This window comes from Populus alba, chromosome 8, assembly GCF_005239225.2.
Source record: "Populus alba chromosome 8, ASM523922v2, whole genome shotgun sequence".
Classification (NCBI taxonomy): domain Eukaryota; kingdom Viridiplantae; phylum Streptophyta; class Magnoliopsida; order Malpighiales; family Salicaceae; genus Populus; species Populus alba.
The window spans coordinates 10890756-10905239 of record NC_133291.1 but is presented as its reverse complement, the minus strand read 5'-3'; the positions used below and the strand labels follow the sequence as shown (position 1 = coordinate 10905239).

At 36.6% G+C, this 14484-nt stretch overlaps 1 protein-coding gene across 1 annotated transcript; it reads left to right on the top strand.

Annotated features, from left to right (window-relative positions):
- Positions 1-9694: 9694 nt before the first annotated feature.
- LOC118056322 (serine/threonine-protein kinase 54) lies at positions 9695-13427 on the top strand. The gene is made up of 6 exons (XM_035068517.2): positions 9695-10175; positions 11074-11195; positions 11589-11794; positions 11881-12055; positions 12342-12476; positions 13046-13427. Exons 1-6 carry the CDS (start codon positions 9848-9850, stop codon positions 13250-13252), a joined length of 1173 nt encoding a protein of 390 aa, XP_034924408.1. The 5' UTR covers positions 9695-9847; the 3' UTR covers positions 13253-13427.
- Positions 13428-14484: the final 1057 nt, after the last annotated feature.

The following is a 14484-nucleotide window of genomic DNA, read 5'->3' as shown; positions in this document are numbered from 1 at the left end:
AATAATCATCAACAATACTTAATTATTTTTAGAATATCTCTTATTCGTGCTTGTTATTATTTTTACTGATTTCATTTTGTCGTAATTATCTCATGCTAGAATTTCTTGTGCATGCCATCGAATCTAGGAACTATTCTCGAAAGAAAATGAACGAAAAAAGCAACAATATCAAAACTATCAGATAAGAAGATTAAAGTTAAAGTTGATCTAAACAATCTAGCAATTAAGAGTAGCATTGTTAGCGAGAATATATATATATCAAGAGGCACTTTTGTTGTTAACCCAGAAAACAAAGACGCACACCTGTAGGCACATGAATCTTTCGAAATCAACAATGAAGATGATGGAGTTAAAGCCGTGAACTAACGTTGATAAAGTCTATCAAGATCCAGGAATAGGAGAACTCCAATTGAAAATCTGAAGCTTCAGGACCAATTTCATTTTTGTTTTTGTGATTGAAAAATATTTTTTTAAAAAGATTTTTATATTATTTTTAGATCAAATATAGTAATGTTAAAAATAAATTTTAAAACATTAAAAATATAATATTTTAATATATTCATAATAAAAAATATTTTTTAAAAAAATTATTACCACAATATCAAATAGTCTCAACATAAACCCATATAAAAGTCTAATCATTACTATATCATTCAAGTTGTGTATGTTTTATAAGTGATGTAGCTGTGTTTATGTAAAAAATATTTTTGTAATTAAAAATTTATTAAAATTAAAATTAAAATTTATTTTTATTTTAATATTGATGCAAATATAGTAATGTTAAAAATACTTTAAAAAATATTAATTAATATATAAATGAAAAATAATTCAAAAAATATATTGAAAAAACAGAAAGACCTGCCCTTCAATTCTCTTAAATACACTTAATTTGGCCATGTTTGAAACTGTCAACACAAGACCCCACTGCAATAAAATTAATTAACTCTTAATGAAATTTGTCTAAGAACTTACTAAAATAAATGTTTTAATATATATACTTTATAACGACTCTTATATTAAGTGTCATTGTTATATATATTATGAGATATTTGTCTTGATTTTAGCAACAATCATAATATATTTTTATTAACACTTGACATTAAATAAATGGCACATGGAATGAATGGCTTTGAATTCAACACAGGCAAAGCTCTATCATAATTACTAGTTTAATTGGCATGGTCATAACTGTGGCTTAGAATTCTTTTTATTTATCTAATATTCAAACTATTATGAACATGCATGTGATCTTAGCAAATTCCAGGCTCATTCAAAAATCCGATCCATAATTTCATTCTGTAGGCTCAAGCATAACTCCACTGTTATAATAGTTTGAATGTTAGATGAATAAAATTAAGAATTCTATCCTACACGGAAGGAAAGAAATTCCGAATCAATAATTTTTATTTTTAAAATTAATTAATTAATCATGCATGATACCTATTGTCAAGTTATTTTTTTTTTAATTTAAATTAAAAAAATTGCATCCTGAATTCTATTTATATATATTGGTCTAAGTGTGCCATTTAAATTAAATTCTATAGACACTATTCATGCCTTTAAATTTCTACACAAAAATATTAGTTTTGAAAATGTATTATTTTTTTTTTATAAATATCAGTTTGATATTGACATAAATGATCAATTAAAAAAATAATATTCTTCTCAACCTGTTTTTCCTTACAAAATTTTTATTTACGTTCATCGCAAATAAAATAAAACTTTTTAAAAAAAATTATAAAAGTTATTATCTACGAGTTTTAAGACTTGGCTATAGTGCTATACCATGAATTGTATAACTTTAACTCTAAAACAAATATAATAAAAAAAATTAATATCTTAAAAACAATGATCATTACGCTTCAAAACCTAATTGCTACACTCGCTTCCCTAACAGATCCACTGCCACAAATCTCATTGTTTTTATTCTTTTTTTCCAATCGAGATTGTCTGAATTTGTTGCCTGATATGCACAATTAAAGGATGCTGGCTGCATAAACTGAAGACACCTCTCGAAACTTTCAACTGGTTAAATTCTTCAAGGACGTTAATCTCTCACTTTACCTGGCTTAATTTAGACCAGGTTCGTCTAACTTCAAGAAAAGAAGACAGATAGAGAAACAATTCAAAGTTCAAATCTGCGTTAAAACTCCCCGGCGTTAGTTCTTGTACATATATGCATGCATGCGTGATTGTTTTTTCTTGACTTGATAATTAGATATTTAACTTCTAAGCTCAACCCAAGCATTCCGTGTCTACAGTTTTGGCCTTCTGGGAATGATAGAGCTTCATCAGAATGCCCAGAAGCAGCCACTCAGAATATATTTACAAGCATTCTCATGTTGAGATTCATGCCTCTTGTTAACAAAATGTTATAAATTATACATCCCTAGTTTACTGTTGTTTTAGTTGACGGCAATACCATAATATTGGTCTTTACAGTGAAATTATAGGACTGCCGAGTCTGGACATGAATCCAGCTGAATATTAGTAATTGTTGTGTTAATTTACGATAAATTAATTAAGATATATATTCACTGTTCGACTTTGACAGTGACAAGAAGATCTCACATGTGACTGTCTAATTTCAATATTTACGGCTCATAGTAGCTTTACCTGTTTATTTTTGTCTTTTAAGAGTATTTAAAAAAAATTGATTTTTTAATTTCAAATTTTTTTTATCATTTTAATATAATTAATGTTATCAAAAATAAATTTTAAAAGGTTAAAAAATATTATTCTAACATATTTATAAATAAAATACTTTAAAAAATAATTAATGAACAGAATCAAAGTAGTACAAAGCCACAATTCAAGTAAAAAATTTTAATTGACTTCTTACTTACCATTTTACTTTAATAATTTGATTTTATCAATCTGGAAACATTTACATTAATTCCTCATATTACGTTTTACTTTCTTTTTTCTTAAAAAAACATCATGATGTTTGCAGCAATTAATTATCTTGAAGTTGATGTATAAAAAAGACAAATGAACACAGCAGCATTTCCTATCCTTGCTGATAAGATATGGTTTGGTGGCTCCGAAAATCCACTATGATAGATTTAGATTTTCTAGATAAAAAGGGCTGAAAATCATTTCTTATCCCTTCACTTTTCATAATCCTATAATCGTATATCCAAGACAAGTTAGTAGTATATCCGCTTGAAAAATGTAAAAATACTCGACATATCGAAAACTTCCAACCCATATAGAATCAAAATCGATTTGGACTAAAGATTATTTGAACAATTATGGTTGCAAATCACTCGTAAAGTTAGCCAACTTATTTATAACTTGATCCTGTTTCCTTGGAGATATACTAACATGTCTTGGATGGTCGGATTTGTTTTTCGTGTATATCAAAACCAGAGTGCACAGGGACATGGTATTCGTACATTGGTTTTGTACTTTGATTTACTTTTCTTTTAAACACAATTTCCGATGCTATATTTAGAAACACACTCTCTCTCTCCAACAGGCCGTATTTTTGCCAACCTCGGCGCTTCCCACGCCTTCTCCACTCTATTTGGTTAATAACAGTCGCTTTATTTTTTGTTCGATTATTCTAGGCTAATATTTTTCTTTGAAATCCCATCCACAAAAAAACCTTCTTCTCTTCTTCCATTTATATTGTGTGGAAGAAAACAAAGGGAATGTTGATGATGGTGAATATGATATCATTGAGCCTTCACCGACTCTATCCTTGCCCTTCGTATCCCTTTCTAGAGAGATTCAAAGTCAAAGCTTTAACTTGCCCCTATCTTTTGACTTTTTTTGGTTAATTTTTTTTAGTTTATACGGTTTTTGCTTGCTATGCATGCGTGCCTGGGTCTTATTATTATTATTTATTATTTTATTGTACATAAGTTTTGATTTTTTCCGAATTTTGCTAGTTTTTGAATTCTGGGTCATTTCTTATTTTTAATTGGCTTTGTTTTAGAATAATGTGGGAATTGGGTTTGTTTTCTTAGGCGTTTACCTTTTGTTTTTAGTTCGCAGTTTGTTTCGTTCGGATGACTGGGAAATAAAGACTATAAATACAGTCCCGATGATGGGAAATCTTAGTTTTTGAACCAATGTAAGGGGTCAATTCATTAACAAAGAGTTTTTATTCTCAAATTCTGATTGGTAGGCAATCTATATTACAAAATCAAGTGAAATTTTGGTTATTAAGGTCAGATATGGGAAGGGAACTTGAATAGGATTTTGGGTGTTGGTGAAGACTGGGTTTCTACTTGATTCAAAACTTTTCATTTGCTATCTTTGATAGTAATTTATCTTAGAGAGGGGTTTGTTTTGCACATTTAATTTTGTAATTTGCATAAGAATTTTGAAACTTTTCCCTGTTTTGATCTTCAAATTCTTGTTGGACAGTGTTAATCTGCTGCCAATAATGTTTAACAGTTATTGTTCAAATGTATTTATTTCTTTATTGATTCATAATATGTAAATCAAATCTCCTTAGAATTCTGCATTTAGGTAAGCCATTGAATAGCTTTATTATTTTTAACAGTTACTCATGGTAATCCATCTGTTATATATATTTCTGCCTCCAAACGGTTCAATAAAATACTAACTACTTAAAGAGCAGATTCAATCCTCTTTCATTAATTCGATTTACATGGTATCAGGATGCCCATACAAGTAAATTGAATATTCTAAGGAATCATAAATTCTGCACTTCAAAATCCTTCATAAACATTCTCACGAAAGTGTGCTCTTCACTGTCATGGCCAATCCAAGAAAATCAATACTATTCAAGTCCCCCAGCAACCATCGGGCAGCTCCATCTAGATTTCGTCCCCAAATCAGACCTTGCCATTCAAAACTTCTGCAAATCTGACATCCAAAAACCCATTATTTCACCCATCAGCTCGGATCATTCCAGCCTCTACATCCTTGTCTCCAAATCAACTGAAATGGAAGATAATTATTTCTGGGTGGGAAGAAGGGCTATGGACATCTCGACCCACAAACTCAAAGAACAAACTCGGTTTTTATCAATCGCTTCTATTGAAAATTCCTTCAGAACAGACTGATCCTGAAGGCTATGCTACCTGGTCACGAATGTAATGATAATGGTTCCATTCCTGGATCATCTAATAACATTGAATCCCTGAAATTTAGCAGATAGTGTACTATTCTATGTATCCCTCCGACACATTGAAGTACTGGGGAAGATTTACACACGGACAACGTTTTCACAGAGCAATGCGCCCTCGCATATTTGAAATTCGAGAGGGACATTGCATATCGATCGACAGAGGAGCAGGCTTCTCCATCTCCTCATGATTACACGAAATTAAAAAGGTTTGTGGATGAATTGGCTCATACCACAGACACAACACATGGAGACGCAGGGCAGAAACCAACAAAGACTTTAATGCAGTTCTTAATGGGTTTAAATGACATTCTTACTCTGCAATTCGAGGCCAAATCTTGCTGATGAATCCTCTGCCATTCCATTCGCCAAGCTTATTCTTCGTGTATGTCAAGAAGACCAATGAAGCGAAACGATTTCTCAGCGTTGCACAAAACGGAGATGGGTGGGAGTTACTGCCATGGCAGTACGTTATAATAATCAAGCGAAAAGAAAATTTTATCTCAGAAACAGATCGCCCACAACACTACCGTGAATCGCCTCTCTCAGCCTCGTGATACTCGACCACAAGGAGAACGCCGTTTTGACCAGGATCGGCGCCGTTTTGGGTCAGGAAAGGGACGACCCCAGTGCACCCATTGTGGGAGAAATGGGGCATTGGGTGCAAAAGTGTTTCCAGTTAAATGGGTATCCACCGAGACACCTAAAGCGAGGATGAATGGGTACCCGATTGGAAATCAAAGCACGATTTGGAAATCAGCACTCAATTGGAAATCAACACAATGGTTTTCCCTTAGCTAACCAGGTTATCTGAAATGTCCCACCAAAGATGAGTAAGGCCACGGTTCGTTGTCAGAAACTCAACTCAAGCAAACTTTTGTCACTCCTAAATAATCATGAGGACAGTTCTAGCTCAAAAGCCAATGCAGTAACAAAGCCAAGTTTGTCTGAACTTTGATAACCATAACTGGATTATTGATGTGGGGCTACCGACCATATCACATCCTTCATCTGAATATGAATGAAAATAAGGACTGCTCACTACCACCTGTACTGTTACCTAGTTGGAGACAAAGCAGATATTATTGCAAAAAGGGTCTTTACCCTTAAATTCAGTCTATTATCTGCATGATGTTTTATCGTCCTACATTCAAAGTCGACTTGATGTCAGTAAGTCGTTTGACAAGGAAGTTTGAACTGTTCAGTGACTTTTCTCCCTTATTGGTGTATTTTGCAGGATCTGGCTACGAGAGGACGATTGGTTTGGGTAAACAGCGAAACGGCCTATACTATTTGGTGGCACTAGCGACAAAAAAGAACCTACCAAACCTTCCTCAACCACAAATCATCCTGCATGCTTACCTTACCCTCTCCTCTACCGACCTGTGGCATAATCGTCTAGGACATGTCTCACGCTTCCCGTTTAAGTTTTCTCGCTAAATTTTTTTGAAATTTTTCCGTTGAGTCAAAAAATGCTTGCCACATATGTCCTTTGGCTAAGCAAAGTCGTCTTCTTTTGGTACTAGTACTATTTCATCTACCAAGCCTTTTATATTATACATTGTGACATTTGGGGTCGTTATCGACATTCATCTATTTCTGGCGCTAATTATTTTTCTCACCATTGTTGATGATTATACACGTTTTACCGTGGATATTTTAATGCGTCACAAAACTTGAAGCACAATCAATTTTACAACATTTCTTCAGTTATATTTTCACTCAATTTGAATCTCGCATTAAAAATTTTTCGAAGTGACAATGGTGGAGAATTTATCTCACTTCGATCTTTTTTTTCAAGATAAAGGTGTCATTTTTCAAAACTTTCTTGTGTTTACACTCCTCAACAAAATGGTAGTGGAACGCAAACACCGACACATCTTTACAAGTTGCCCGTGCTTTAAAATTCCATGCTCAAACTCCCCTTCACAATTTTGCGGGAGAATGTGCCCTCACGGTGTCCATATAATTAATCGGCTACCTTCACCGGTTATTCTCTTTCAAAACACCTTTTGAACTTCTCTATTCCAAACCACCCTCATACTCTCATCTTCGCGTTTTTGGTTGTCTCACTTATGCCACTAATGTTCCACACTTCTCATAAATTTGACCAAACGCGCCATTCCTTCTATTTTTCATTGGATATCCAATCGGTCAAAAGGCATACAAGTTTATTTGATTTATCAACAAAAAAGGTCTTTACTAGCCGGGATGTAAAATTTCATGAAAATATTTTTCCATATGCCACGGTCAACCCTTCCCATGTGCCCCATTATTCTGCCCAAAACTCATCAACCCACAAATCTGGACCCCTCCCGCTTCCAGCCCCGCCCCATGATCCCTTTTGAGCCTCAATTTCGGCCCAGCCCAGAAACTCTCACCTCAGCTCAAAACTCCCGATCATTACATCATCACCTTCAGCCCAGCCCCTCTCCACTTATCCAAACCGAGTCCACGCCCTCTCCAGCCAACGACCTGTCATCCACACAAACTTCCCCAAATCCAATTCCACAATCTTCGTCTCCACCGCTTGAACCAATACCCCTCCGATCCCTCATCTCGCCTGAACCTGACCCAACCCACACCTCTCCAGTACCTACAACTTCACCTCCAGCAGCCCCACGTCGCTCCAGCCGCCAAATTGTTCCTCCAATTAAACTCGCCGATTACTTCTGCTCCGCTGCTTACTCCGATCAATCGACCCCCACGGTTCCAGCTCCGATCAAAGGTACACGATACCCACTGTCCAATTTCGTTTCATACCACAGATATAATCCTGCTTATCACTCTTTTGTGGCTAAAATTGAAACTGTCACGGAACCAAAATCATACTCTGAGGCCGCTGTTCATCCCGAATGGCAACAAGCCATGCAAACCGAACTACAAGCCCTCCAAGCCAATGGCACTTGGTCACTCACCCCTCTCCCAGTTGGTAAGACCCCGATTGGTTGTCGTTGGGTTTTCAAGGTCAAGCATAACTCAGACGGGTCAATTGAACGGTTCAAGGCATGGCTTGTGGCGAAGGGTTTCACACAATTAGCTGGCATTGATTATCAGGATACTTTCTCCCCAACGGCCAAGATCATCTCAGTTCGGTGTCTATTAGCTCTGGCTGCTGCCCCTGTGGATGGAATCTTCATCAACTTGACGTCAATAATGCATTTCTCCACGGTGATCTTCACGAAGAAATTTACATGTCTCCACCGCCTGGGCTTCGAAGACAGGGGGAGGAACACTTATTCTGCCGTCTACACAAATCATTGTATGGCGTTGAAGCAGGCCATCACGGCAATGGTTTTGCCAAATTCTCCGAGGCCATACAATCAGCTGGTTATGAACAGTCAAAAGCCGATTATTCTCTCTTCATCAGAAAGCAAGGCAAGTCATTTACTGTTCTTTTGATATATGTAGACGATATCTTAATTACTGGTAATGATCCCGTGAGCATAGCTGATATCAAGAAATTCCTGCATAGAAAATTTCATCTTAAAGATCTTGGTAAACTGAGATATTTCCTTGGTATTGAGATTTCCACATCCAAAGCTGGTACTTTTATCTCTCAACGAAAATACGCATTGGAAATTATTAAGGATGCAGGTTTGCTGGGAGCAGCTCCCATCAATACTCCTATGGAACGCAACCTAAAATTGTCTGATAAAAGTGAGTTACTCAAAAATCCAGAGCGATATAGGCGATTGGTTGGGAGGTTGATATACCTCACGGTTTCAAGGCCAGATATTACATATTCTGTTCACATATTAAGCAGGTTCATGCACCAACCCCGAAAGGATCATTGGGAATCAGCTTTACGGGTGGTGAGATATCTGAAATCTGCTCCTGGTCAAGGCCTCTTCTTCTCCGCAACCAGTGATCTCAGACTGCGAGCTTACTCTGATTCTGATTGGGCAGGATGCCCACTTACGAGAAGATCGACCACAGGATACTGCGTATTCCTAGGTCCCTCACTGATTTCATGGCGATCAAAACGACAAAAGACAGTGTCTCTATCTTCGGCTGAAGCAGAATATCGTGCTATGACAGGAGCTTGTTGCGAATTAACGTGGCTTCGTTGCTTACTTAAAGATTTGGGTGTGTTGCATCAACAATCAGCATTATTGTATTGTGATAATAAGGCCGCGATACACATTGCAGCGAATCCTATTTTTCATGAACGGACGAGACATATAGAAATGGACTGTCATTTTATAAGGGATAAGATTCAAGATGGTTCTGTAGAAACAAGATTTGTGAGTTCTGAAAATCAGCTAGCCGACATTTTGACTAAGCCATTGGGAAAGGAATTCTTCATTCCTATGGTCCGCAAGTTGGGATTGCAAGACATCCACTCTCCAACTTGAGGGGGAGTGTTGGAAGGTTAATCTGCTGCAATATGTTTAACAGTTATTGTTCATGTATTTATTTCCTTTTATGATTCATTAAATGTAAATCAAATCTCTTAGAATTCTGCATTATTGTAGCATTGAATAGCTTTATTATTTTTAACAGTTACTCATGTAATCATCTGTATATATTTCTCTCCAAAGGTTCAATAAAATATAACTTTGCAGATTCAATCTCTTCTTATTCGATTTACAAATCTTGATCAGTTCATGGGAATTCGAAGGCAATGAGTATGATGATGAAAAATTGAAGTTTTTTTGTTTTACTTTTCTAGGATTGTCGTCTAGAATTTAAGGTTGTCTCTGGGATTCGCGGCTATTGTCTTGTATTTGGTTCTTTACAATGGATTCAAAAACAAGCGGTGATGCTGGTGATGTCATGCCAGAGAAGAAACCGGATAGCCAGGAAGGTAGTGCCAATTCAAAGGTGAAAGGTATAGGAGGTGTGAGTGGCAAAGATATGTTTTTTCGAGCTGATAAAATCGATCTCAAAAGCTTGGATGCACAGCTTGAGAAGCACCTGAGCAGGGTTTGGTCAAGGAACACCGAAATCCAAAGGCCTAAAGAAGAGTGGGAAATTGATTCGTCTAAATTGGAAATAAGGCACGAGGTAGCCCGTGGTACTTTTGGGACCGTGTATCGTGGTACTTATGATAACCAAGATGTTGCAGGTCATTGATCTCTGTTTCCCAGCGCTCATTTTGTATTTCCGTGTCTTTTCATGCTTACGTGATGGTTCTTAGTGTTTTGATATTCAGAGTTCTTAATTTTGTTTGGTTTCTGTTTCTGTAAAGGTCATGCTATACAGTAAATAACGATATTGTGTTTTGCCTGTCCTCCAAATCTTTGTTACGAGTTGCCTTTATACTGCTGCTTATTAACATGATCTAAATTTTGTTGCACGTATGTGGAAATGAATATAAAGTTTTGCCAGGCATTGTAGTCGCAACGACATATTGAAATGGATTTCCTTTGTTGCCTTATCATTTTATCGCTAATCCTAGGAAACAGTTTTCCCTATCCCTTGCGTATTCTTTTGTATGCTACTTTTGAATGTGTCCCTTTTAAGCTGCCTGCCTGGATTGGGGGTAACAGAAAAAAGTAACAAGGCAAACCATTCATCTTCATTAGTATTTCAGGCTTGGGAGGTGGGAGCATCTCTTCTTTTAGTTGGGAGGGGGGGCGCAAGAAAAGGATTCATAAGCTGACATCCTCGTTTGGATTATCCATTATAACTTTATAAGAACTTTGCTTGTGATCATTAAATTTGCAATGCCTTTGAAATTTATCATCTTTTGATCATTGACTATCATGCAATGATTTTAGGATGTTTACGTGCCTCTCTAATTTCTCCTTGTCTTGCTCAAGAAGTCATTGGAAGTTCAGAAAATTTTGCCATTCTCTGTCTGAATTGGTTTGTTTGATATCTAATGCCTGCAAAATCTTTTCATTACAACTCCTGATAAGCATTGATGAAACTGCGGTCTGTTTCAATTGGAGAGATTGTTAGCATTCAGCACTGTGCATGTTGATGTTGATCCCTCACTGAACTGTTGTTGGATGTTATAGTGAAAATGTTGGACTGGGGGGAGGATGGTATTGCCACAACTGCTGAAACCACTGCTGTGCGGGCATCATTTCAGCAAGAGGTTGCTGTCTGGCACAAGCTTGACCATCCTAATGTTACAAAAGTACGAACTCATTCTTAAACTTGTTATGTTCATTTTATTATGAGCATCATGTTACATGAAAGTTGGCTTTTTTGGGTCATGCAATTGTCCATCTTGTATTACCTTACCAGTAATTACATTACAGGTTCCTCTTGGCAAGCATGGTTTTCTTGACACTTTGCTTTAAACATAGTTATATTTCTGTATCTTATCATAGTGCATGGAATTCATAAACTATATGTAAATTTTGACATACATCAACGGGAAAAATGCTTTGCTACTTAAGAAAATTTTTTGAGTTGAAACCATATGCTTGAAGGATCATCCTCCCAGTCATTCTAGTTGTTACCATAAGCTTATCATTTGTGTTATTTTTATTTCTGATCCTTTATTTATTATTATTTTTTTTAACAGTTTGTTGGAGCATCAATGGGAACTTCAAACCTGAAAATTCCTGCCAAAAACCCATCTGATGGTTACATCTCCCTTCCTGCTAGGGCATGCTGTGTTGTTGTTGAGTATCTCCCTGGTGGGACGCTTAAAAACTACTTGATAAGAAATAGTCGAAAAAAACTTGCTTTTAAGGTTGTGATCCAACTTGCTTTGGATCTCTCTAGGGGGTGAGTTTTAGTTTTTGTTAATTTTCTTTTATTGAAAAATTCCCTAAAAAAAAATTAAATTACAGACTAGTTTTACTAATTTGCAGTCTTAGCTATCTACATTCAAAGAAGATTGTACATCGTGATGTCAAGACTGAAAACATGTTACTAGATTCTCATAGAAATCTCAAAATTGCTGATTTTGGTGTTGCCCGTGTTGAAGCTCAGAATCCATGTGAGATGACTGGTGAAACTGGCACACTTGGATACATGGCCCCAGAGGTATTTCATGCTTTAACAAAACCTTTTCTTCCCTAGGCAGAAGTGGTTTATAAAGAAAATTTTGTATATTAACAAGTGTTGGTTATATAAACAAGTCCAGAAATGCATATAAATGATGTGTAAGGATGATAAAATCAATCCTTGTGCCATGTTCAATATGGAATCTGTGAGGGCGTGTTTTTTCTGTTAATTATAAATTTATAACCATATGGACACGGGATGCAATTGAATTTGCATATTTGAAATGTTATTTAATTGCAACTATCTAACCTGATACTTTATGCAGGTTCTTGATGGCAAACCGTATAACAGAAGATGTGATGTCTACAGCTTTGGCATCTGCTTATGGGAAATATATTGTTGTGACATGCCTTACCCTAATCTTAGCTTCGCTGATGTCTCCTCTGCTGTTGTTCGACAGGTTAGTTTTGTAATTTAAGCAAGCCCTCATGCCTAGTTCTTCTTCTTATTTTTCTTGTTCGTGCTTTTCTTTCTTTCTTTTGGTTGTATGGTGACCTGAGGAGGCTCAAAATAATTGTTATCACCGCTCATAACTAATGGATTTAGGAAAGAATTTTGTGACCATATTGTTATCCACATGACATGTGATTTGGCATCTCGCATGTGAGGGAGCCATTGTCAGCAGTTCATGAATGACTCAGGTCCATTTCTTCTTTCAAACTCAGTGATGCATATGCCCTTCTAACTAATTTATTGTACAGCATTGATGCATCCCAGCTACTTTTAGCAAAATGGCAATATGGAATTGTGGATATCCCTCGTAATGCTTTCAAATGCCTTTATTGGTTTTTACAAGCAAGGGAGGAAAAGGCTGAGCTTAGTTAGCTGTAAAGCTCTCGAGAGAATTGATATCTTTTTATGAAAACATTTTGTTCTCTTGCTAAAACTTTGTTCGAGGTCTTAAGATCTAGCATCCTGCCAAAGGTCATCAAATATTGGGAAATTCATGCTTCATGATTTCATTGGCAGAATTTACGGCCAGAGATTCCAAGATGTTGTCCAAGTTCTTTTGCAAATGTCATGCGAAAATGCTGGGATGGAAATGCAGAAAAACGCCCTGAAATGGCTGAGGTGGTGAAAATGTTAGAAGCGGTTGATACAAGCAAGGGAGGAGGGATGATACCTGAAGACCAGGCATCTGCCTGTTTCTGTTTGACCCCTGCTCGCGGACCCTAAGTTGTGTTCTTTACCTTCCTCCTCGTCGTCTCTCCCCCATTCATTTTGTAATGAGTCGGAGTTGCGACATCCAGCTCTTAGTTTGATTGGTTACAAACTCTTGCTTCACGAGATGAAAAACAGTCTATTCATTATTCTGCAAGAATGGGGAAATAAGGTGGTTTTTTGTTTTGAAGTTGTAATCTTTTGCTTATTACAAGCTACCGTGCTTGTTGCACACGATGTGTTGGCACTGCAAGGGCTCTGCAATTCATGCGTGATAGCACTTGCGTTTTAGGAAAGCAGTTTTGGTAGATTGGCTGGATCGGGATGTGTGAATAACCGGTTAGTGGCATTGCACTGCAGCCCTTTGAGGACGTAAGCCTGTAAACATTTTTTGCGGCTCCAGTTCTTGCAGCTGCTGCCTTTACCTGGTTGAAATTCAACACCACCTGCGAATTTTGCTTTTGATGGGAGCTTTTGGATACGAGTCAATGCGATGAATAGTATGGTCTCAATCCGTGTTAAACCTTCTTAAAATGAAAAAAATAATTTAAAAATATAAATTAGAAACGGTGAATTATGAGAATTGTACTTAAATTTGCAAGTTTGAAACATGGACCGTCGTTTGAATCGATTTCTGTCCATGCTCACTCTGGCTTTATGTTTTTCCGGTTTGAAGTATGCATATCCAGTGTTGCGAATAAAGAAGAAAAAATCTGAACGTTTCTACCGTTATATATCTTGGGCTAAGCCCATTTGTCCAACTCCACCTGAAGCCCAATACTCAGCCGCAAAACATAGCTCTGATCAAACCCATCCCGCCCATTAAGAGGATATTGGACTTAAAGGGCACAAAACCCTGACACGTTTGTGTGGACGACAGCAGCCCATTGGCTAAACTTGAAGATTTCAAATTTAAAGAGATTTCAGGCTTAGAAATTTGAAGCTTTCTCCTACCGTGTAAAAAAAATAAAAATAAAAATAAAAATCCGGATCCACTAGTGAGCAAGCTTTAATCAACTGGAATTTTATAAATGGAGAGTGATTGTGTGAGCAAATTATCCAGACCACAAAGAATGTCTCCTTTTTGGCTAAACACGATAAGATCGTTGCCTGTCTCTGCATTACTTGTCTCTAAGCGCACGAGTCCTTCAAGATTTTCCAACAATAAGTGGAACTCGCAGTCGGATCAAATTGATGTTGCTTGCCTACCCACTTCCTTTCGTCTCGAAATCGCTGTACCTAAAACG

Excerpts from the sequence above, each read along its gene's own strand:
- LOC118056322 (XM_035068517.2), top strand. The coding sequence starts at position 9,848 with ATGGATTCAAAAACAAGCGGTGATGCTGGTGATGTCATGCCAGAGAAG. Across the intron at positions 10,176-11,073 it reads TGATAACCAAGATGTTGCAG|TGAAAATGTTGGACTGGGGG; the intron begins GTCATTGATCTC and ends TGGATGTTATAG. Across the intron at positions 12,056-12,341 it reads TTGGATACATGGCCCCAGAG|GTTCTTGATGGCAAACCGTA; the intron begins GTATTTCATGCT and ends TACTTTATGCAG.